This window comes from Dipodomys merriami, unplaced genomic scaffold (genome assembly GCF_024711535.1).
Source record: "Dipodomys merriami isolate MVZ:Mamm:240054 unplaced genomic scaffold, mDipMer1.0.p SCAF_3, whole genome shotgun sequence".
Lineage (NCBI taxonomy): Eukaryota > Metazoa > Chordata > Mammalia > Rodentia > Heteromyidae > Dipodomys > Dipodomys merriami.
Window position 1 is genome coordinate 52,334,710 of NW_027204492.1, and position 26,628 is coordinate 52,361,337.

The 26,628-nt window shown below is 34.6% G+C and overlaps 1 protein-coding gene across 6 annotated transcripts in view; it reads right to left on the reverse strand.

Annotated features, from left to right (window-relative positions):
• The window catches only part of LOC138839469 (protocadherin-11 X-linked), a 713,759-nt gene that overhangs the window by 623,516 nt on the left and 63,615 nt on the right, over positions 1 to 26,628 (reverse strand). For all 6 annotated transcript variants that reach the window (XM_070039045.1, XM_070039044.1, XM_070039043.1 and 3 more), the window contains one exon: positions 4,400 to 6,898. In XM_070039045.1, coding sequence (XP_069895146.1) covers positions 4,400 to 6,898 — 2,499 coding nt within the window. The remainder of the gene's footprint in view (positions 1 to 4,399; positions 6,899 to 26,628) is intronic.

Below are 26,628 nucleotides of genomic sequence, written 5' to 3' on the forward strand. Positions count from 1 at the left end.
TCTCATTACCCGTTAAAGCAGTAACATTCATTTATTATAATCAACTATACCATGTTTAGACAGCCAGAAAGCACATTTATTTTTGGAGTGTAACATCATTGAAGGTGTAAAGGCTTCAGTATTGTGACAATAAGAACATATATTTTAATAGAAACTTGTTCAGTCCATATGTAAATATTGTATATTTTAGAGTCATGCTAATTTGAAATGCTGAAGAGGATATAGATCTATTCTAAATATACTAATGTCAAAGAACAATTACAATAATTACAAATTTTAATGTACATATGTAACAGAACAAAACATTCACACTTCTCAAGGTGAAATGATACAAAGCATGAATGATTCAAGAAGCATATGTATATCATAACCACAAGGATCCTTTATACTCCCTTTTTGTCCTAAGACATTATTAGTGTTATTATTTTGTAATTCTGTTAGTAGAGATAGCAAATCACAGATGCTTAAGAACACAGTATAAATTGGAAAATATCACTCTTCCATAAAATACAGTGTGTGCCCAATATGTGGCATTTTTGTGTAGGAAATGAATTAAGTAAAACACTGAAAATGAGTAAACTATAAAAGACATGTTAACAAATATAATATATTCAATAATTTGATGCCAGGAAAGTAAGAATATCATTATTAAAAAGTTACTCAAGTTCCTTACATTTTCCTAGTAATTTCTTTCTTTCTTTTTTTAAAGGTAAGCAGAGTAAATTCATTTATAACTGAAAGAATGGTAAGGAAAGCCTTGAAAAAAGTGAGACTCTCCATTTAGAAAGAAGCTCTAAAAAGGAATATATTTTTCTAAGATGTGTCATACCCTCTTTTGATCTTGTTTTTTGTTTTTTTTTTTGGGGGGGGGAGGTCTGGTCGTGGGGCCTGAACCCTGGGCCTTGGTGTTGCTCCTCAGCTTTTCAGCTTAAAGCTAGCGCTCTACCACTTGAGCCACAGAGCCACTTCTGGCTTTTTCTCTTTTTGCTTATATGGTGCTGAGGAATCGAACCCAGGGCCTCATGGATCCAAGGCAAGCGCTATACCACTGAGCCACCTTCCAAGCCCCTTGATTTTGTTTTTAGGACCCATATGACTGCAGTCATGTTTCATAATATAAACAATACCAAGCCATCTTTAATAGGGAATATAAAGAACTTTACTTCCCCTTTTTGTAGATAAAATATGAACAAAGGTTATTTTTGAAAAAAATTATATGTATAAAAATTATAAAAATTTGATTTCTAAATTAGTCAAAACGTTACAATCAACATAAAATGTTCCAATTTTTATTTTCGCTCAACAAAATTTTGTTTTAGTAGGTAATTGTAGTTGACATGTTGGTAATAAATGTTTTCCAAATATTGGACTACATGGATTTGATTTTTTAATTATTGGCTAAGTAGTCTTGAAAACATTTTCATTCCCTGGATACTTTCCAGAGAATAACTTCCATGTAGTTCAACTTCACTTCAAAATTCCACGAGATGATGTTTAAACTCTTCAGCAATCAGACACCACATATGCTTCTATGTTTGAAAACTGATATGTTAATCATCAGTGTGTACACAAAGAACATTGTATTTCATCACAGTTGTTGACACTCAAGAGTAAGTAGAGACAGTATGATAGCACTGTGTTATAATAATGCACTGTTACTTCCATAAATTTGAATTTTTAATTGCTAGATTACAGCTAAAGAGAGCAAAAGGATCATTGAGGATCATCACTTTTAGAGGGAGGGGCTTTACCTTGCTTGCATTTATAGTAGAAAATTGAAATCACATAAGTAATGATGTCGGCCAAATTTAGAAATCACAAAAACACTGAAATATGTCTAGGAAAGGAACAGAATTATGTTATTACTAATAAGTTATATCTCACTGTGATTTCAATAGTTGATGTCCTGAAATCAGTCTAGGACAATAAAAATAACATATTATCAAAATCAGATGGCTGTGTTCTAGGAGTCTTAATTTCCCAAGCTTGCTACATAACTGAAATTTACCTACTACCATATTGATGCACAGAATCAAAATTGCTGAATTTAATAATAGTGAATATCTATCAATTCCAAGCTAACACAATGTTTATCATTTGTACAAATGTATCATTTAAAATATGATTTCATCCATAAATGATAACCATATAACCCTCTCAAGATTCTTTTCATCCCATTTCAGAAGTTGAAAGACCAGTTCAACTTCAGAACTCAAATTGAAAGAATTTGTTACAATTTTTTTGAAACAGGGAATTAAGTACTTCATATGTATATGTAAGACAATGAATAGCACATACATATCTTCATAAAATGATGGCTTAACTTTTATCTTGCTCTTTGATTTTCAAATATATTGCTTTGAATATTCAGATGAGGGGGTCTACATTAATTTATATTTCTCATAAAACACTTTTTCTAAACCGAAAGTATCAAAAGTAACAAAATTGATATTAAATAGATATTTATGCTTACTATTTTCTAAAGTATTAGGGACCAAATGTTATCTGCTTGCTGAAACCTGTAAAAAGTATTTAAAGCTGGGTGTCAGTGGTACATGCCTCTTATACTATCTATTCAGAAGAATGAGATCTAAGGATAGGGATTTAAAGCCAGCCTGGGAGGAAAAGTCTATACTTAAGACATTTATCTCCAATTTGCCAGCAAAAAACCATAAGTGGAGGAGTGCCTCAAGTGGTAAAGTACTAGCCTTGAACAATAAAACTAGAGAATAACATCCAGGCCCTGAATTAAAGCCCCAGGACTGGCACAAAAAAGTATTTCATTCCTTTTGCTTCTTGTGACATAATGAAAATTTTCTGATATGTTTCCTTGTAGTTTAGTCTAGTTTTATTTCTTCATGTATATCTTTCTAATTAGAGGAGTAATGAAGTACTATGTGCAAGAATCACCCTAAACCAACTTTTGAAAATGTGTTTCTTGCTTTGCTTGATATAAATTGAAATATTTGTCATCCGGTAAAAAATTTAATTTATTTTCTGTCCTAATTTCTTTAAGCAACAATAAGTTTTTAGTAACTTTTTTATTGCAAAAATGCTGTACATCATTCATATAGTGACCTAAACAATTTTCTCTTCAGAAATGTCCTCAAGAAAAACAATGATAGATGGAGAAAATTAGTGTGTTTTGAATGATTAAATTTAAAGAAAAATATGTCCTGAGGAGATTTTAAGTATCTAGTATGTTTGTTACCCAAGATTCACCAATGTAGAAAATCATAGATCTCATACTTGTAATTTTATTAAGCCTGAGCACATTTTCATAGCTTTTAGTCACTGAAACTGAAAGTGAAAATACTTTTTAGAGTGAAAAAGACAAAATAATAAAGTGAACATGTGGCATGATGTTAAGAGAAAAAACAGATAAATCTATCACTTTATTAAAGAAATAACCAAATTTAAATCACTTACCTTAGGTATGAATTTCAAGATTATTTGTGCTCATTTCTCCATGGAATACAGATGAAGAAAAAACATACTGTAAAAGCTCATTTTCATAAATGTATTGGGTTTTAAATTGCTGTGCATACATTTCTTGAGTTTTAATATGCTCTTAGTTCTCTTTGTGCCCATTAGAGAAAGCAAACATACTTAATTTTCAAAAAGTCATTATCTTTAAGAATTTCTTCTGAAGGGCTCTGAATAACTTGCATAAATATGCAAATATTTAATTGGTGATATAAAATAGAGATCTCTCATGTATTTAGTTGTCTAGCTTGAGGATGACAGTGAACTTCTACTAACTTTTGTAATTCCATTCTTACTATATTGTGTGAATAAAAAGACTTGATAAATTCAGTAATTGTATGTTACTAGAATGAAAATGATACTCTTTGTGGAACTGGAAGCATGGTGGAGTACTGAGGGGGAAATGGTGGTATTTAATTACTTGGGAAATCACAGATTTTCCTGAGTGGATCTGGGAATCTCAGAAGCATTAATATTAGGACTGTCAGAATCTACGAAGCTTTACTGCAAGGTATATAGCCAGATGTTTCTGAAGCTCATGTACACAAAGGTACTGAGAGTATAGCTATTATCCTTACTAGGTAGTTTTTCAGTATATTCTCACAAAAGGAGCATCATATCACTCTCAACAGACAAAATTGCTCTTATTGTATTTTCACTTCATCATTTTATTCCCAATTTTCTTAGACTTAGCAGTTGTTTCCTTATGATTTTCTACCCAAAATGTATCTATATCTATCTATCAATATATGTATATATACATTTATATATTTAAATAAATTCATATGTCTATTTTAATGCTATACAATATTGCTTTAGTTCTTCTTCAAAGCCCCTTAATAATGTAAAACCTCAATCAACTGAAAATAACCAAAATGTAGCTAAAATTAGAATTCTTAAGTTGGTTACCTACCGGTCTGGCATGGACAGACACTGGGGTCTTGAAAGTTGTCACTTGATAGCTGCATTCAGAAACACTGTAGGGATCAGAACTGCTGGAAGAGCACTTGGAGATGGAATCACAGCCCACAAAGGTGTTATCTAGAGGCAGTTCCTGGATGATGTGGTGCTTTGAATTCAGAGGAGTTTCAGGCTGGATCTGGAAGGCTGGCTGTGGAGAGGCAGATTTGTAGTGCAGAGCCAAATCAGGGCTTTCAGGCTTGAAGGTAGTGGGTGTAGTGCCCCAGTTGTATTTGCCCATGGTTTGCTCTTCCAGTTCAATGGGAAGGTCTAGTGTGACACTGTTTCCATCATTATCAGCATTATCTGCCTTTGCTTCTTCAATAGTGACGAAGTTGAGCAGCAAGTTTTTGGGGGCATGCTTCTTCTTCTTCTTCTTCTTCTTTTTCTTCATCATTATCATCTGCCGATTTTCTGGGTTTGGAGTAACCCATTCAGAATTTTGCTTGTTTTTCTGAGAAGCCTTAAGATGTGGTGATTGGTGACACCTTACTACTGCAGTGATGAAAATCACCAGGATGACAGTTATGGTGCCAGCAACAATGGCAACCATGATCTTGACATAGTCACTGGTTGGTGAGGATGCATCAGTTGTTTCAATGTTTTGAGTCACAGGTGTTTCAAAGCCTTTGCGCACCAATTCACGAACGAGGGTAGCATTGGTCACTGTCTCATTCACAAACAGATTAACAACTATAAAACTAAAAAGTGAATCGGGTTGTCCCAAGTCCATAGCTCTAACTATCAGTCTATGTAAGCCAAGGTCTGCAACAGCACATTTCTCCTTCAGGGTGATGTTGCCTGATACTTGGTCAATTACAAACAGTCCTTTTGTGTTTCCCCCAGTAATGCTATAAACAAGTTCTGCATTCATGCCAGTGTCATTGTCAATTGCAAGGGCATTGAAGACTACTGTGCCTGGACTAGTAGAAGGTAGAACCAATTCAAAGGAGTAATTGGAAGGAGGAATGACAAAAACTGGTTTATTGTCATTGACATCAACTACATTTATGGTCACTTTAGCAGTAGAAGAGCGTGATACCCTCCCACCATCCTCAGCCTTGACATAGAAAATGTAAGATTCTTGTCTTTCTCTATCAAATGAAATATTTGGCCTGATGACACCAGTCTGTGGATCAATAGTAAATTCATCATTCACATCTAAAATAGAGAGATTAACTGCAGAATTCTCTCCATAATCAGGATCAGTTACAGTGATTAGTCCAACCGTGCCATGTTTTGGAAGGTTTTCTGGGACGTAGAAGTTGTACTCATTGTGAGTGAAAATTGGATTGTTATCATTCTGATCAAGAACAGTCACAAACACTGTGGCATTGGTCATTAATGGTGGTATACCATTATCAATAGCCAGAACTGTGAAATAGTATTTTTCCTGCTTTTCTCTGTCTAGTTTCTTCACTGCAGTCAGGATGCCTGTATGACGGTCCAGGTTGAATTCAGGTGGAGCATCAGAGCCCAGCAGGTAAGTGATCTCAGCATTACGTCCACTGTCTGCATCTGATGCGCTTATTTTTGTCAACTGTGTGTCAGGTGAGTTATTTTCAGGAATAGAAAGACTTATGAAAGGCTGTGTGAAAACCGGAGCATTGTCATTTTCATCTTTCACTTTGATGAGCAGCATGGATGACTGATTCAAAGGAGGTTTGCCAGCATCTGCAGCCAATAATTTAATGGCATACTCTCTGGTGGACTCATAGTCAAGATATGCTGCAGTCTCCAACAGGAACTGATTACTGAATACTGGTCTCAATCTGAAAGGAACTTCATGATCTGTGAAGCACGTCACTCTACCATTGTGGTCAGCATCCTTGTCTGTCACAGTTATAAGAGCAATTTTAGTATTGAGCGGAGCATTTTCAGAAAGCATCACAGTGCCATTGGTTGGATTGACAATGTATCTGATGTCGATTGAAGGGACATTATCATTGATATCGGTAACATTTATCAGCACCATTGCACTTGCTGGTGTTGATCCACCATCACTCGCCAAAACCAGTAACTTGTGGCTTTGTGATTCTTCCCTATCCAGTGGTTCTTTGACTGTGATAAGTCCCGTAGTGGTGTTAAGGTGAAATAGTCTCTTGGCAAGGTTAGAGACTAGATTGCTAAAATAAAAATGAATCCTGGCATTTTCACCAATATCGGCATCTGTGGCATGAAGCTGTGTTACTGAAGAACCAACAGGAGCATTTTCTGGAATACTGACTTCAATTTCCTGTTCCTTGAAGATTGGACGGTTATCATTTGTATCACCAACACTTACTTGCAAAATAGCGGTACTAGATCTTTGAGGAAAGCCACCATCTTCTACCTTTACTTTCATCACATAGGTATCTTTTTCTTCTCTATCCAATTCCTTTTGAACAATCAGCTGTGGCATTTTGTCTCCTTCTGGTGTTTCAATGATATCAAGGTCAAAAATGTTTTGTCCCTGGAAGATATAAAGTGAAATATAAACAATACAAAATAATATAACCATAAATGTAAATATAAATTATGAGATATCAGTTATTTAGTTAACCTAAGAATGAAAATTATTTCAAAATTCATAATGGCATATGACAATATGATAAGGTCATGAAAGGATATCACAAATCTTTGGTTTAAACTTTTTTTAATATTGTAATCATAATCAAGTTGATTAATCTTTCTTGATATCTATAAAATTTGAGAGTTTAGCTGAAAGATGCTTTGGGATAGGTTTAATTCATATTATCATGTGGTAATAAATGATACTCATTTATATGAGTGCTCAAAAGGAATAAGTATGTAGATTTTTAAAAAGTAATTGTCACTAGATTTCACATGGTAGATAAAGATATAGGTGAGTTGCTCATAATAATTATAAACAAATTTAGAAATGCACTGCTGAGTTTAGTTGACTAAGACACTTTTCACCACCAAACATAACAATACATAATATCCATACATGACAATAAATCACATCTATTGAATTAAGTTGATAATTTTGACAGATGAATAACTGTGGTCCAAATATGAATTTGTATAAAATGCACAGAATAACTGTTTCTTATAGAAGCATACAAAAAAATTATCAAGTACTAGAGATATAGGTACCTCAGTTTTAGAGTACTTTCCTAGCTGGTATAAAAATAACGATGCAAAGGAAAAGGAGGTGAGAAAAAGAAGGAAGGAAAGAAAGAAAGAAAGAAAGAAAGAAAGAAAGAAAGAAAGAAAGAAAGAAAGAAAGAAAGAAAGAAAGAAAGAAAGAAAGAAAGAAAGGAAGGAAGGAAGGAAGGAAGAGAGAGAGAGAGAAAGAGAGAGAAAAAGAGGGAGGGAAGGAGGAAGGGAGAGAGGGAGAGAGAGACAGAGAGAGGGAGGGAAGGAAGGAAGGAAGGAAGGAAGAAGGAAGGAAGGAAAAAGGAAGCCTATTTTGAAAATTTACAACGTTTTACTTTTTCAACTTTTTTTTGGTCATGGAGTTTGAACTTTGTTCTCTAAATTTTATTTATTTTATGTAAAATAATAGCAGTATTTTAAAAATCATTTTTAAAAATCTATGCAGAGGGGTTTCAACTCAACATGTCAATATAAGTAAATGATACAGCTTAATCGGTGTCACTGCTTGCATCACACTTCTATATAACCTCTGTCCATCACTTTTTATAAAAACAATAAAAATGCATGAAGAATAAAAAATAATAATCACAAAATAAATCTTAAAATAGTAAAATCATAAAGAAATGAATCTTAAAAGATTTTTCTAATTCTCAAGGTGATAATGAAATCTCAATATCATCTAATGGATAAAGTTTGAATTGCTCTTTTCCATTTTATGACAGATTAGTTCAATCTGAATAATTATTTACAAAATAATATTTTAATTCTTAAAATTAGGTAAGGTTGAAGAAATAGTCCTTAGACACAATATCCACTTATTAAATTAAATCTCTCCTTAGCTACAGATGGGTATTCTGTTGAACAAGACATAGCACATTCCATTATTGTACAAGGTTACAATAGCAACATTGTTCTAACATACAATTAATGTTAAATTGTATATATATATATATATATATATATATATATATATATATATATGTTCTTTCACACAATAAACAAAAATGTGCTCTATGAGAAGCTTGTATGAAAAATGCTTCCTTCCACAAATATTTAGATCTTTACAAATGACTTACTAACATATACTTAAACTTCATATTGTTTATGGCACTTGAACAAGAGTTGCCCACATGTCAAACACAAATAATTTTCAACAAACTATGGGAGAGATTTCTAATTTGTTTGACAAAATATGGTGCCAATATGAGCTCTTTATCATGGAATGACCATTGCAAGCCTATTTTCTGTATCATCTCTTTGAAGAATAATGGATGACTAACACATAGACACAATAATATGCTTCTACCATGGTAGCTGACTCAACTGATATACACAACCAACTGATAAATTAAAACAACAGTGAAGTTGTCTGCTTTATGTATGACAATGACAAGTTTAGAGAGAAAAATGTAAAAAGAAAAAGGGGTTTGAGTTTTAATCATCTTATTAACTTTATCATAAATGTGTTTTTTTCACAAAATGCACAAAGAAATCTGTAAAGGTTGATCTGTACAACCCAGAATTCCAAATCTACTTATGCTTTTTAACGATGTTTATAGGGACATACTTTACTTGAGAAAAGAATGAGATATCCAGATATCTCATTGATATGTTAATCCTCTGTTGACACAATACATATGACTCAAAATGTAGATGCAATTCCCTTAGGCCTTATAAAAATGAATGTCAGGGGGTTGGGAAGGTGGCTCAGTGGTAGAGTGCTTGCCTCACATGCATGAGGCCCTGGGTTCGATTCCTCAGCATCACATAAGCAGAAAAAGCCGGAAGTGGCTCTGTGTCTCAAGTGGTAGACCACTAGCTTTGAGCTAAATAGCCGAGGGACAGTGCCCAGGCCCAGAGTTCAGGCCCCACAACCAACAACAACAACAACAACAAAAAGAATGTCAGTACAAGGTAATATTCCTTGAATTGTTACATATAAAATGCATTTAAAATCTAAGAATGCAGCACCTGATTAACAGTATCATTTGTTACATGAATAAAATTAAATCGTTAATTCCAGTTCTCAAAATATAAAACTTGAAACACTTGATTATCCTTATTTTTATATTATACTCTATGTAAACATTGGATATTCAGTACTTGCTGACTTAATCTTTTCATTTTACCTTAAATTACAGAGCACAGCTTAAAAATTATTTTCTGAAACAACTTTTCTTGTTAAAGATGCAATAAAAACTAAAGTGTTAATAGCTAGCAAAATTTTACAATCTAGTTGTAAACTTTTATTTTCATAATAAATTATGACAAATCCGAGTTTAGTTATCTCAACAGGATATAACTTATGACATAAAATCATGCATCTGTCAAATACATATATCCGCAAAAAATGGAGAAACAAAAATTTAGAAACAAAAATTATATTACATGAGCTAAATATAAGAATCATTTACATAAAGAATGCTGATTTTGATTCTCTTGTCATAAATGGCATTGATCACAGTTACACAAAAGTGCCATTTCAGGTTCAGGTCAAGAAAGAATCATAGACTTTCTAATAATCTGATGTAATGGAGAGGAATTTATTTTGCTTTTGATTAATATGTCTTTCTAAATTCAAAAATGAACTTTGGAGTTGCAAATTCAGGAACAAACTGCTGAAATAAGCAAAATATTAAGCCTGTCTGAGACTTAATTCTTTCTGGGAGCTGGCAAAGCCAAAGAACAGAAAATTGATGCTGGATATGAAATTCCCAAGGGAAGTTTTATATTTTCTACTTGTTTTTTTCTTTTTCTTTTGAAAAAACTTAAATAAGGGTGACATATAAAAGCCCATATTTTTTGCCTATTGTTTTGGGAAGTAATTAATGGAACCACTAGTAAACATGATCATTTTTGACATACGCAGCTGCAAGATACCACTTCATTGCCTATTGGAAGGTAATAAATAACATAGCACTTTCAGAGTTATAAATCTAGTACAGTTGCCCAGAATCCATACAGAGTGCCAGTAAGCACTAAAAATAGTTCCAAAGAGATTGGATTTTAAACTGATTAAATGAAAGCTGCTTACTCTATGTATCAAGAAATTCTGGAGAAAGACTAAAAAAAAAATTTCTGAACTTTTGCTACTGCTTACCATAAAGAAATTTGATTTTTAAGTTTAAATTTTTTTCTTACTTGTCCTGATGAATATTTGAGACACAAAACATAGGAAGAAATGGAAAAAGCCACAATGATATGGCTGTTTCAAAACACAGTATGGAAATATATTTAATATTCTCAATTCAAATATAATGAGCACTATGGTAAATTTAATTTCATTATAGTAAAAAAAATTTGGATTGCTATAGAGTGCCTAAAATTACTAGAGAGAATAAATACTGCTATTCATATATTCAACAGTGTGATACTACTTAGATTTTATCCACTATTTCTGGAACATTTCCTTCAACATACGTCTGTAGTATCGTCAAGGGAATTGCAATAGAAAATGGACTATAAAACCGGGCTCCGGTGGTACTCAGGAGGCTGAGATCTGACGATCACGGTTCAAAGCCAGCCTGGCTTGAAAACTAGAAGTGGTGCTATGGCTCAAGCGGTACAGCGCTCGCCTTGAGCTGAAGAGCGAAGAGCGCACAGACAGTGCCCAAGCCCAGAGTTCAAGCCCAATGACCAACAAAGAAAAAAGAAAAAGAAAAAGAAAAAAAAAGGAAAATGGACTATAAGCAAGATGGCTTGAGTTGAGTTGTTAGTCACTTACTTGCCTACAGTCCTAAAGTCTGCAAGTCCCTCCCTACATTAAAAGTATATCAGAAGAAGAAGATGGGCTGGGAAGGTGGCTCAGTGGTAGAGTGCTTGCCTTGCATGCATGAGGTGCTAGGTTCAATTCCACAGCACCATATAAGCAGAAAAAGCTGGAAGTGGTGTTGTTGCTCAAGTGGTAGAGCACTAGCCTTGAGCTGAAGAGCTGAGGGACAGCACCTAGGCCCAAAGTTCAGGCCCCATGAGCACAAAAAAAAAGTGTATTAGAAGAAGAAGAGTAATGTTTAACAAAGTATCAACTCTTTGGAAGAAATGAATTGGTGCTAAAATATTAATAAGCATGATGTTAATTTTTATAAACAGAGTTTAAGATATCACAAAAGTTTTGTATTTATTCATTGATTTAGTAAATCCTACTTATTAGAACAATGCCATCCACAGAATATGTTTTGCCTTCTAGTTCAAATGTGAATACAAATAAAAGAAATTCCTTTTATTCTTCTTTCTTCTATTTTATCAGATTTCAGACTAAGAAAATGTGGTTTTCCTTTGTGACTAAACTGTAGGTTTTCAGAGAGGTTCTTAAAATTTGTTTTTCTACTAAGCGCTCTTTATGTATATTTTCTTACTTTATATTTTCTTTCTGTTCTAATTTGTTGTTCTTTTATTATTGTGAAAATACCAATAAGAGGGGTTACAACTACATGGGCATAGTAATGAGTACATTTCTTTTCAAGCATTGTCTCCTCCTTTGTTTCCCCTTCCCATCCACCCCTCCCCCGACTGTCCTCTCCACCCCTCTGTCACTCCCCCATCTCTTCCCCACCTCCCCCCACCCCCACCCCCGCCAATGTTGTAAAGTTCATTTTTTGATGTAAAGTCTTGTACATCTCATTGTTGCAATGAGTCCACCTGTATCCCCATTTAAACAATTTGTTTTTTCCTTTCCCCTTCACAAATTATACCAACATCAAATACAGTGAAAACAGGAGTTATACCATGGGGTAGCGACATACAAAGTAACAAAGTAATATCTTATAAATATATTAGAAACAATACAAGAAAGAAAAAACATTTGAAATGAACCTTGGGGTTCATTTCACCTAATATCAACTTATCTGACCATTTCTGCTTGTCTCAGACAGGACCTGAGCACTACCCTTAATTTTTGTTGTTGTTTAGTTTAGTATTGTTTGTTTTTTGCTTAAAGCTCATGCTCTAGGACTTGAGTCATAGCTCCACTTCCAGCTTTTGGTAGGATAATTGGAGATGAGTCTCATGCTGGCTTAGATCCTCCTGTGAAGGTAGGCTTACAAGCAAGATCCACTAGCACCATTTAAAATATATATATATATATATATATTAATTTTTACTAAATATTATTCCTTTTGGCAGCGATATGTTACTGTCATTACTTGGTTTACTCCATCTGGGAGAATAAACAAACTACTTGATTATTTTATTTAAAATATAGAATCAAAGTTACAATTTCGAAGTGTTTACAAATATGTAATTCTAAATGCTAAAATAATTAATGATAGCAAGGTTGTCATATCTAGAAGAATTGACTAATAATTGCAACATTCATTCATGATGTTTCATTTTTTAAAGGATCGATTCTTCACTTAGTTTTTTAAACAGAGAAGAGACTTTCAAAAAAAGAAAAATATTAAACTGAGGGAATATGACATATAGAAAATAAAAGATGTAGTTTTATCCATTCAACAAATCCCATGTGCAGAAAAACCTTCATTTTTAATATTATAAATAACATTACACTTTCTTTCTTATTTGTTCAATTGTATTACTTTTGTTTTTATCTCCTCTGTCTTTTCAGTTTCCCAAAACTGGCAAAGTTTAGGCAGACAAAAAATTTTCAATACTACTTAAATGTATAATATATAAATTGGACTTGAACCAGAAATTTAATGTTTCAATTTTTATTTAAAAGTATTTCCCTTAAAGAAAATATTTTCCAGCATATATTTTAATCATTCTTTTAATTGAAAAACAAACTAAACAAATGAAATACCATTTCTAATTGCTGATAATCAGCTCTTTTTATAATATCCCTTTCCATTTCCTAGATAATCTTAAGTCTAGGAAATTTGAAACTGGACTTGTTGCTATCATGAACCTACATCTAATACACATTGAAAAAGATTGCCCCATATACCACATACATTGGTACAACTATATGACCTGAATTTCTTTTGTAATCTTGCATGCAATTCTTGAAACTACTTTCTTTTTTTTGCAATTCTTGGCAAGCCTGGGCAAGTATTAATGAGATCTCAAAAACCAGATTGAGTGTGGAAGCATGTTCCTATGGCCCTAGTTACATGAGAGGTCATAAGTACAGGATTATATGCTGAGGTTAGCCTGGACAAAAATGCAAGACCATATACATAGTAACTAAAGCAAAAAATAGAGTGTAGCTCAAGTGGTAGCATGACTACCTAGCAATTGTGAAGTTCAAAGTTCAACTCCAGGTACTGTAAAGAATAGACAAAGAAAAAAAAATAGAAAGAATTTCCAAAATCAAAAATTTAGATTCCCATGAGTGTATTATGCAGTTCAGTTAATATGGTGACACTTTCAGTCAGTAACTCATTATTTTCAGTTTTTTAAATTATTCAATGATCTATTTTCTGTCCTTAATTTTATTTAAAAAATGTTTTCAGGTGTGGGTCCTTAGCTTTTGTAACATTATTTTCCCAATCCTAAGAAGTTGTTTATGTAAGGATTTACTTTAATTACATGAAATTTTCTCTGAAATTTCATGCCAGAAGAATCTTAAGTTTTATCCATATGATGTTAATAAACAATCAGTTAGGTTTGCAGAAATTAAAATTTCTGGCATGTAGTTAGTGAGGCTAGAGGTACTAGTGAACTTCCTACAATGCACGAGACAGCTCATGCTATTTCACAAGAAAGTTATTCGTGCCCAAATGTCAATAATGTCAACGTTGAGGCACATTGGAGAAACAAAATGAGAATTGTAAACTTAGAAGGAAAACACTAAATAAATAATATTGAAATACAAATTTTATTCTTAATCCTGTATAACTACAACTATAAATGTACATTCTAATATATTATCAAAGATGGAGTGAAACCAATAAAAAGCAATGGCAGTAAAATCAACTGTTTAGAGCAATATGCACATTACAATTAAATGTAATTTACTTAGACTTTCTTAATTGGTGGTTAGTAAAATATTGTATACACTTGAAGTCACCAATAAGTAATACTTTTATGAAAATTTAAGTTATTTAAGTATTTGTAAGAGAAGCTTTTGACCTAGATTATGTGTATGCTAGGGCAGAATAGAAACAAATCTGTTTTTATTTATTACCTCCAAGCTGGATTGGGAATGTAGTTTAGTGGTAGAGTGCTTGCCTAGCATTCATGAAGCCCTAGGTTCAATTCCTCAGTATCACCTACACAGAAAAAGCCAGACATGGTGCTGTGGCTCAAGTGATAGAGTCCTTGTCTCCAGCACAAAGAGGCTCTGGGACAGAGCACCGGCCCTGAGTTCAAGCCTCAGGACAAGCAAAAAAAAAAAAAAAAAAAAAAAAGCTCCAAGCTTTTAATCTATATTGTAACTTCTGATGTGGTGAAAGTCTACTCAAATGTAAAACATACCACTTGAAACTTTGTCAGTATAGCTAATAAAATGATACAGAGCTAAAGAAATCATTTTAATGGAAAAATAATAGGTGAAATTTATCTAAGACTATATCCTATGTACTATTTTGTACATTTAAAAATATTCAATTAATCATTTTACTTATTTTGTGTTTATATATAGATATATATTTTTCAATTTTACTTTTATCTATTAATCATACATGAGTTTTATTGTGAAAAATTTTAGTTTCATTTTATATAATTTACTCCTTTTCCACTGTATCATCCTCTCTTGTGCTACTTTCTTCTTCTTCTGAATCCCGTCCTCCAAGTCATCCTACTTTTACTTTCGCATCTTAATTTTTCTATGCTGCGTTCAGCATCTGGGAGAAAATACATGATACTTGTGTTTCTCTCACTTAGTTCTCTTAACACATTGATCACTTCAGAATGGAGAAATATATATTGCATCTACTGACCTTTGGTTTTCTTCTAAATTATTTAAATCAAACTTTGCTTCCAATTCCAAGACATGTTCAATCAAAACTAAAAGCAAGATGACAGTAAACAAGTGAAAATATTATGGGCATGGTAGCAGACAACTTTATTGTAACACATGGCAGTGTGATACAGGAAAATCACCAATTCCATACCAGTTTGGTCTATATAGTGAGACACTGTCTCAACATATATAAAAAATCTTATTCTAATTGTTTGATATAAATAAATACATAACTACTTATTTGATAAGGTAAATTCTGTTAGTGTTAATACTTATTAGGTGAAAGAAATATCTAGGAAAATATTTTGATAATTACTGGATTTACAGGTAATGTTCATATTATTGTAATATAAATTTAGAGTATCATGTATTACTTAGTAATTTACTGAAGCATATGTACTCAAAATTTAGAAAATGTGACAAAATATAGAAAATGTCCTACATCTCATTATACATCCTAATTTTTTATAAGTATTAGAGAATATAGTGGACAATGCAAGCAATATAAGAACATGACATTAGCACTAATTTGGAATCCACCAGAAAGTGTATCTAGTTCATTCTTACCAGTTATAGCAGTGCCATTCCCTTATTTTACTAAATACCTGTTGTAAATGTCAAAGATTTGACAAGTCTAGACAGCCAAGGGTTATAAAATAAATGCTTTAATGGAATAAGCTTGCAAAAAAAAAATAACTTAGTTAACTACATTGAATCAGGTCTCCATTCTGAAGGGTGTCTTTTATGATCTGAGGAAAGATTACTGACAATGCCATAAATAGGCAACTACAATTTCAATGTATGTACAGCCAAAAATCTTAGTTTAAAAGGATGAAAATAAAGATAAGTTTAGTTATAACAGAAAAAATGTGTTACATTAGCAAATTAAAGTGTCTTCATAATATTTTTAATTACATTTCCACAAGATGATATTCTAAAGCATAATATCTATGAAATGTTTTTTAGTATAAATAAATAACTATAATAAAAATTAAACAATTGGGGAATGTGATAAAATATCTTTAAACAATATTTATCTTCTGGCAATTATAACACAAGTTAAATCTGAAGATATCTACAGAGTCTATATGTTACTATAGCCTGAATAAGTAACCAAGATTTGTAAAAAATAGTGTTTTCAAAAATATGTGAAAGATTGCACAGCAAATTTCAAAGACTATGTAGTTGATACACGGCATCTTTTTTCAATGTATATTACATGAAAGTTCATGATAGCAACAAGTGTAATTCCAAAATCTCTTTAAAAATTCCTGAAATTTTAACTAAACACCTATTTGCTTTGTCTTCACTGTTAGAAAACAGAAAATGCTATGCTTTGAAAGAAAAATAATTCACATGTAATGTCAATCAGGATAAAAAAAAATCTGTAATAACATTAGGTTTTCTTTTTTTTGGGGGGGGGTCGGGTCATGGGGCCTGAACTCTGGGCCTGGGCGCTGTCCCTCAGTTCTTCAGCTCAAGGCTAGTGCTCTACCACTTGAGCCACAGCGCCACTTCCGGCTTTTTTCTTTTTGCTTATGTGGTGCTGAGGAATCGAACCAAGGGCCTCATGCATGCAAGGCTAGCACTCTACCACTGAGCCACCTTCCCAGCCCACATTAGGCTTTCTAAATAGGTAGAATATTAATGATTTGGAAAGCAATTCTAATGAATATTTGAGTTTATCCATGACTTCTATGAATAAATCTGCATTTGGGAAATTGTGACATAAATTTCCTGAAGTAGAGAATTTCTTTTTTTTTTTCTTTTTGGTCCGGTCATGGGGCCTGAACTCTGGGCCTGGACGATGTCCCTCAGTTCTTCAGCTCAAGGCTTGCACTCTACCACTTGAGCCACAGCGCCACTTCTGTTTTTTTTTTTTTTTTTTTTTTTTCTTTTTTGCTTATGTGGTGCTGAGGAATTGAACCCAGGGCCTCATGCATGCAAGGCAAGCACTCTACTACTGAGCCACCTTGCCAGCCCCTGAAGTAGAGAATTTCTAGGAAATATTTTTAGTGCGACTTAAAGGAAAATAACATGCAATGGGAAGGGATATGATTCACTCAACTTTGATTCATAAGAAAATATTAACTGGCTTTGAATAAATGAGTATGTGGAAATATGCCAAATTACTTTCATGCACCAAATATTTATATGCAAAAAGCAATATTCAGGTGGCTGAGATCAAGGTTTCTTTTGATTACTAAGATCTAATTCAGTGAAATGATACTTTATCAAAAAAATTGACCCTACTGTACATACTGTATAACATGGTAGGCGTTATTAATGATAGTCTGGCAAACATTTAGTAAAAACCAATTTTTATTTTTGGTAAAAACATTTTTCTATCAAAATCTAGTTTTGGATTTGGCTAACTGCCAAGAGGTGGTTGAAGAACAATCTAAAGTTTAAAACCTACTAATAAGCAAATGGCCTTTTATAAATAACAAAATTACTCTAAAATGTAATGTATACTACTCAATTGTTAATCAAGCTAACAAAACTTTGCACATTTTGTGTTTAATTTTACTTTTATGTTCAGAATTATTTATGTCTGCAGCAATTACATTGAAATCTATTAACTAGTTTCTTGAAGCAAATTCACTTATTTTTTATTAGTGACTAGCCTAAATCCTCAAGGTATTTCAATTAATTAAAGGCAAGTTTGAGAGTAAACCTAATATTTACTAATTCATTTAATCACTTATTCTCATAAGTAATGTAGTTTAAAAACATAAAAGATACTGTCAATATAGTTAAAGAATAAAATAAAAGTTTGCAACATGCCTGATTCAATGACTGTGCATGCAGAATTTTTGGATGATGTTTGATCTGATATTTAGAAGAGTGATTACTTCTTTTTTTTTTTTTATTTAAATTTTATTTGAGAACATACTGTACAGGGGGGCTACAATTACATGGGCAGGATAATGCATACATTTCTTACCAAGCATTGCAGCCTCCTCCTTTGTTTACCCTTCACTTCCCTTCCCCGCCTCCCCCCTCCCCCCACCCAATTTTACCCCCCTCCCCCCACCCAATTATACCCCCCTCCCCCCCCCCACACCGACATTGTAAAGCTGGTTTTGACATGACATTTTGTACTTCTCATTGTTGCAACAGGTCCACCTGAATCCTTAAACGACTTGTTTGTCCCCATCTCCTCCACATGTTATACTGACATCAAATATAGTGAAAGCGGGGGTTACACTGTGGGGGAGGGACATACAAAGCAACAAAGAAATAATCTTATAAATGCGTTAGAAACACATGCATGAAAGAAACGAAAACATTAAAATACATATTTAAGGGTTCATTTTCCTAACATCACATTATCTGACCTTTTCCGCTTGACTCATACCTATACTAGATATTGCAAATAAGGGAAACCATGGGACCTATGCTTCTTTGGGCCTGGCTTACTTCACTTAATATAATTTTTTCCAAACCTTTCCATTTCCTAACAAATGGGGAAATGTCATTCTTCTGATGGAGGCATAGAATTCCATTGTGTATATATACCACATTTTCTTGATCCATTCATCTACTGAGGGGCATCTGGGTTGGTTCCATATCTCAGCTATGGTAAATAATGCTGCAATAAACATAGTTGTGCTGGTAGCTTTAGTGTGGTCTTGTTTGTAAACATTTGGGTAAATGCCCAAAAGTGGGATTGCTGGATCATAGGGGAGATCTATGTGAAGTCTTCTGAGGAACCTCCATACCGCTTTCCAAAGTGGTTGAACAAGTTTACATTCCCACCAACAATGAAGTAAGGTTCCTTTCTGTCCACATCCCCTCCCGCATCTGTTGTTGTTAGAGTTCTTGATTTTTGCTGTTCTAACTGGGGTGAGGTGATATCTCAATGTTGTTTTGATTTGCATTTCTTTTATGGCTAGGGATGTTGAACATTTCTTCATGTGTCTATTGGCCATCCTTCTTTCTTCTTCAGAGAAGCTTCTCTTTAAGTCTTTCGCCCACTTATTTATTGGGCAGTTGATTCTTTGAGGATTTGTTGTTGGGTGGTTTAATTTTTTGAGTTCCAAGTATATTTTAGATATGAGACCCTTGTCCGTTGTATGGCTAGTAAAGATCTTCTCCCAATCAGTGGGCTTTCTATTGATCTTGCCAGCTATGTCATTTGCCCTGCAGAAGCTCTGCAATCTTATGCAATCCCATTTGTCCAACCTTTCTTTGATTTGTTGTGCTTCCGGGTCTCTATTCAGAAAATTTCGACCTGAGCCAAGGAGACCTAGGGTTTCTCCTATTCCATCCTGTAATGTTTTCAGAGTGTCTGCTTTGAGTTCAAGGTCTTTGATCCATTTGGAGTTGATTCTGGTACAGGGTGATATATAAGGATCTAGCTTTAGTTTTCTACATGTAGTTAACCAATTTTGCCAGCACCATTTACTGAAGAGGCTGTCTTTCTTCCATTCTATTGTTTTAGCTTCCTTATCGAAGATTAGATGGCTATAGGTCTGTAGGTTCATTTCTGGGTTTTCAATTCTATTCCATTGGTCCTGAGGTCTGTTCTTATGCCAATACCAAGCTGTTTTGATTACTATGGCTTTATAATAGAGTTTGAAATTTGGTATTGATATTCCTCCAGCAGTGTTCTTTCCGTTGAGGAGCGTTTTTGCTATTCGGGGTCTTTTATTGTTCCATATGAATTTTTGGATTGCCTCCTCTATTTCCTTGAAGAATGAGGGTGGAATTTTGATAGGTATCGCGTTGAATTTGTAGATAGCCTTGGGAAGTATTGCCATTTTCACGATGTTAATCTTGCCAATCCAGGAGCATGGGAGGTTTTGCCATTTTTTAAGTTCTGTGTTGATTTCCTTTTTCAATATTTTAAAGTTTTCATCATAGAGGTCCTTCACTTCTTTGGTTAAGTTAATTCCTAGGTATTTTAGTTTTTGTGGGGCTATTACAAATGGAGTTGCTTTCCTAATTTCAGCCACACTTTTCTCATTGTTGGCATATAGAAAAGCCATTGATTTTTGGGTGTTAATTTTATAACCTGCTACTTTGCCAAAGTTTTGAATCAGCTTGAGTAATTTGGGAGTGGAGTCTATGGGATTCTTTAAATACAAGATCATGTCATCTGCAAAGAGGGAGAGTTTTATTTCTTCTTTCCCTATTTGGATCCCCTTTATGTCTGCATCTTGTCTTATTGCTGTAGCTAGGCATTCTAATACTAGATTGAAGAGAAGTGGAGAGAGTGGGCATCCTTGTCTTGTTCCTGAGTTAAGAGGAAATGGCTTTAGTTTTTCACCATTGAGTATAATGCTGGCTGTAGGTTTGTCATATACAGCCTTTATTGTATTGAGGAATGTTCCATGGATTCCTAATTTTTCCAGAACCTTCATCATAAAGGGGTGTTGGATCTTGTCAAATGCTTTTTCTGCATCTATTCAGGTCTCTTATTGCTGTTTCTATTTCAATGCTTGATATGGGCCTGTTAAGCTGGTTTAACTCATCTTGGTTTAGTTTTGGCATGTCAATATTTGCTAGGAAAAGGTCCATTTCTGTCAAGTTCTCAAACTTATTGGCATATAGTTTTGAGAAGTATCCCCTAATAATGTTCTGAATCTTGGTTGTTTCCGTGGTGATGTTTCCATTCTCATCTCTGAGTTTATTAATTTGGGTGTGTTCTCTCCTTTTTCTGATAAGGTTTGCTAAGGGTCTGTCAATTTTGTTAATTTTTTCGAAGAACCAACTCTTTGTTTTGTTGATTCTTTCTATAGTTTTTTTGGATTCTAATTCATTTAATTCTGATTTAATTTTGATTATTTCTTTCCGTCTACTGGATTGGGGTTTATCTTGCTGCTCTTTTTCAAGGAGGTTTAGATGTGTCATTAAATTGTTAGTTTCCGATCTCTCCAATTTGTTGATGTAGGAGCTCAGAGCTATAAACATTCCTCTGAGTACTGCCTTTGCTGTGTCCCAGAGGAGCTGGTAATTTGTGTGTTCATTTTTGTTGAATAGCATGAACATTTGAATTTCCTTTCTAATCTCTTCCATGACCCACTCATGATTCAGCAGTGTGTTGTTCAGCCTCCATGTGATACCGGACTTTCTTTGGTGGCTTTTGGTGTTGAGATCTAATTTTATTCCCTTGTGGTCAGAGAGAATGCAAGGTATAACTTCAATGTTTCTGAATTTAGACAAGTTTGCTTTGTGGCCTAAAATGTGGTCTATTTTATAAAACGTTCCATGTGCTGCTGAGAAGAACGTGTATTCTGTTGCTGCTGGGTGAAATGTTCGGTAAATGTCTGTTAAGTCTAGTTGATCTATGCAGCTGTTTAGATCTGCGGTTTCTCTGTTGAGTTTTTGCCGAGTTGATCTATCTAGTGGGGAGAGTGGTGTGTTAAAATCCCCAACAATTAATGTCTTTGGATCTATATGGGATTTGAGGTAAAGTAGTGTTTCTTTGATAAATTTGGGTGCTCCATTGTTTGGCGAATAGATATTTAGAATTGTAATATCCTCCTGAAGGAGAGATCCTTTAATTAGTATGTAGCGACCTTCTTTATCTCTTCTCACGAATTTTAGTTTGAAGTCTATTTTATCTGATATTAGGATTGCAACTCCCGCCTGTTTATGAGGGCCATTTGCTTGGTAGATTTTGTTCCAGCCTTTAACTTTGAAAATATGTTTGTTTTTATGGGCAAGATGTGACTCCTGCAGGCAGCAGATAGAGGGGTCTTGTTTTTTAATCCAACTAGACAGTCTATGTCGCTTAATTGGAGAGTTCAGTCCGTTAACGTTAAGAGATAGGACTGAGAGGTATTTGGGGGTTCCTGCCATGTTATCCACCTTCTTGGGGGCTGTGAAAACTGGGTTCTTCCTAAGGTTCTTGGATTCTCAGTTTGGGTGCAGTTTCTTGGCCTTTGTTGTGTTCTTGTTGGTTTTCTATGTGTAGGACATCTTTAAGAATCTTTTGCAGGTCTGGTTTGGTGGAGATGTATTGTTTCAATTTTTCTTTGCTATGGAAGGTTTTTATTTGGCCTTCAGTTATGAAGGAGAGTTTAGCTGGGTACAGTATTCTTGGTTGATAGTTGTTTGTTTTTAGGGCATGGCATACATCATTCCAGGCTCTTCTTGCTTTGATTGTCTCTGCTGAGAAATCTGAGGTAATTCTAATTGGTTTCCCTTTATAGGTGATTAACCTTTTCTCCTTGACAGCTTTAAGGATCTTTTCCTTAGTCTGGGTTGATCCTGTGTGGATTATAATGTGACAGTGGGATGTCCTATTCTGGTCTGGTCTATTTGGGGTTCTAAAAGCTTCTTGTATCTGAATAGGCCTATCTTTTTGTATGTTTGGGAAGTTCTCTGCTAGGATCCTGTTAAACAAATTTCCTAGACCATTAACTTCTGTTTCTAGGTGCTCCTCTACACCCATTATCCTTAGATTGGGCCTTCTGATGGTGTCTTCCAGGTGTTGGATAGACCTATCATATTTCTTGGACTTGTCTTGGATGGTTGTATGTTCTTTCTCTATAATATCTAGGCTGTCTTCAATCCCTGAGATTCGATCTTCTGCATGGTCTAACCTGCTGTCAAGACTCTCTACTTTGTTTTTTATCTCTTTTCCTTCTAATTGGTCAGCTTTGATGGTTTCAAGTTCTTTGTTGAAGCTCTGTTTTAGGTCTTGTATGATTTTCTTTACTTCCTTAATTTGGTGTTCAGTGTTTGTTCTCAAATCACTTAGTTGATTGGTTATGGTTTCTTTGGACTCCCATTCCTTCTGTTGGGTTCCATTCAGCATTCCCTTTGTGGTCTCCCTGACTTCCTTCAGCTCTTTGTTAATGGATTCCATGAATGTCTTTAGTGATCTTTGTGTATTCTCTACCTGGTCTCTTAATTCGTGAATTACTCTTTGATTAGTTTCCTCCCTTCTGTGGGATTCCTGCAGTTCTCTTTGAGTGTTCTCTGCCTGCTCACGCCATTCCTCCCTTTCTCTTTGAGTATTCTCAAGTTGTTCACGCAAATCCTGTATCAGTTTTTGAGAAGCTTCCTCACGCTTATGATATTCCTGTATAAGCTTTTGGGATGCCTCCTCTCTCTCCCTATCACGCTCATACAGAGTCCTTTGTACATTGTCAAACTTCTCATTTATCATGTTTGCTATTAGTGTTTGTAGAGCTATTTGGGAACTCTCCTCTGGATTATTCTTTATCTGTTCTAATCCCTGATTATCAAGGTTGGGAATTGAGATACCCGAATTTGCCATTTTTCTTGTGTTTTTCCGGCTTACTCGGCCCATTTGAGATAAAGATTGCACCAGTTTTGTGCTAGAACACTATCTTAAGGCAACCATCAACCAAAGTTTGCATTTGTACAGTCAATAGACTACAGATACAATCTAGTTCAACAGATACATCTATTCAACATCAAACGACTATATGTTAAAGGACTTCGAACCGCAGAAAAGAATTTGGAAAACCAGAAATTATTAGGATTAGGGAGAGATGTGGGTAAAAAATAGGAGTAGATTGGTGTGGGGAGGCACAGGGAGAGTTAACTATGTCCTAATCACAGTGCAGGAAATGAGTTGGGTAGGATGCATGTAGAGAGAGAGAGAAAAAGAAGAGACGGAAAGGGGAATAAAGAGAGACCAGAAAAAGAATAGAAACGTAAAAATTAATGTTATTATAGAGGTTAAAAGACCGTCTATTTAGAGTGGAATGTGAATATGTTCAGAGAAGGGGAGGGACATAGAGGAGATGTGAAAAGCTTTAAGGATGGGAAAGGGAGAAGAAAAGATCAGAAGTTCAGTAGAGCTAGATAAAAAACAAAAAGATAATTAAGAAAGAAAGAAAAAGAGAAAGAAGACAAGAAAAAAAAGGAAAACTCTTATTCACGTATTCCTAAAATAAAAATTATAAGATGAGAAAAAAAAAGGTTACTGGAAAACAATTATTTTTTCAGAAGAGGCAAAAATTAAAGATTAATAAAAGTTTTAGAAGGGAAAAAAATTTATATATATATATATATATAAGGTAACAAAAAACAAAAAACAAGCAAAAAAAAAAGAAAAGAAGAAGAAGAAAAAAAGAAAAAAAAAGAAAAAGAAAAAAAAAAAAAGAAAAAAAGAAAAAAAAGTCTTTTGATTTTTTTTTTTTGCGGGGGGAGGAGTGGGAAGAATCCTGTATCTCCCATTTGTCTGCAACCAGTCTCTTGTTGGAGTCTCTGGTCAGCTTGAGGTCCTGTGGCTTGATTGGTTTCTTAAGTCGGTTGGTTGGAAGAGGCAGAAAAATGCTCTGCTTTACCCAAGATTTTGAGATCCCCCTCCCAGGTTAGTTTTCTGGGAGGGTGGTCTGCTTTGAGAGTCACAAAAGAGGGGGATGTGGTGATGAGGCTAGGTTCTGGGTAGAGTTGAGGCCTTTCAATAAACAGTAGCTTTTCCCTGGGGCTATTTTGTGATAAAGCTCACAGCGCCCAGCCTGGAGCCATTCTCAGGGTTTCTGTTTTTCAATTGATTGTCGAGGCTGCTAGAGGGAGGGGCAGCCTCTGGCTCTGGTTACCCAGTGAAATAAGGCACTCCGATGGCTGGCGCCTGAGCTGGGTGGCTTTTCCCTGGATGGAGCTGAGTCTGGCAGGTCACTTCGCCGTTAAGTTCTTGTGACCTGCTAAATGACTCATTTTATTCCAAGGCCTGAGCTGGAGCTAGCAGCTCCTCCGAACTTTGTCGGTATCCAAGATGGAGATCACCGGTGCTGGGGGGGGGAGGGGTGGCCTTCCCTCCTCTCCTCCCTGAGGAGTGAGGATGTCGGGCTTGTACTCACGCCGAGTCTTGGATCCTGGGTCGTCTTTGGTCTGCAAACAGCAGGATGAAGATGTTCGCTCCTTGTCGGTTCTTGTTGGTGTTGAGTAGAATCCGCTCGTCCGCTGCATCTGGCTCCTTCTTCCCCAACTCTCTGTGTCTCAGGTATGTCTCCGCGGAGGTGGTCGCAGCCGCCGCGGCCCCGCCGCCGTAGCGGCAGCTGCTGCGTTTCCTTGGCTTCCCCTCTCTTGTCTAACTCTCTGTCCTGTGATGACACACTTGGTGTGATTCTCTGGCTTAGGACTGTTCACTGGAACTCTAAAACTCCTTTCTATGCGAGAGCTTGTTCAGATTCCAGCTTCTCCTCCGCCATCTTCCCGGAACTCTATCTAGAAGAGTGATTACTTCTAATAGAATAAGATGAACATGTGAAAGGCTAATATGTACATATGATAGTGAAATTCTTGAGCAAAATTCCAGGAAAATTCGTGATGAAAACAAAAACATATTTTGTAGAATAATTATGTCATAAAATATCACATCTGTGATGTTGATATAGTAGGAAAACAAAGAATACAAATTGTACAGAAATTTGATGACACAACAGTAGCAAATCATTTTCAAACTCAGCTTAGAGAAATGAAAATTTCTATAAAAGATTTTTGAAAAATATTCTTATGAAGATTAAGTCACTGTACCTCTGTTACAGAAACTACTCAAAGCTCTTGAATCTATTACACAATTCTAAATTTGGAATGATGCTTAAGCATCTTTGTATCTCATCCTTCCTTTAGGCTCACACTAAACTGATCTACTACTGATAAATGGTTATTTAACAATGCGTGTGTAGAGGACAAACTCAATAACACATTTAAGGTCTAACAACATTTTTTAAGTTTTTTTTTCAAATAACATTAAAAACAATGTTTATATAATGGATGAAAATCTGAAGCTTCAAATAGCATGGATAATAATGTTATTAACAAGCAAACCAAGCAAGTGGAAGGGCCTGAGTGTAAATCCTAGTACCAGAAAGAAAGAACAGTAATAAAGTAATAAAGGTAATGGATATGAAAAAGGTACATTATATACATGTATGGAAATATCACAATATAACTCTTTTGCACAATTAATGTAGACTAAAAAAATTCAAAATTAAAATGAAATGAAATGTATTCTATTTCTAAAAATCTGCAGAAAAACTTTTTTTAAATTCAAATGAAAACCAGCCAACAATGTTCCAACATAGTACCATATATCTTATGTGATAAGGGTGTTTTCACTTTTCCATGCCTAAGATTGTCTGTACAATAGCTAACAAAGGGGGAGAATTGATAACATTATTTCTCCCTCAATTTGAGAACTTCATAGGTTTTCCATTTAGAGGAATAATTTGTTCGATGGGGTGATATGGCTCTTTGTAGATGGGTTACTTGGAAATAACTTTCCT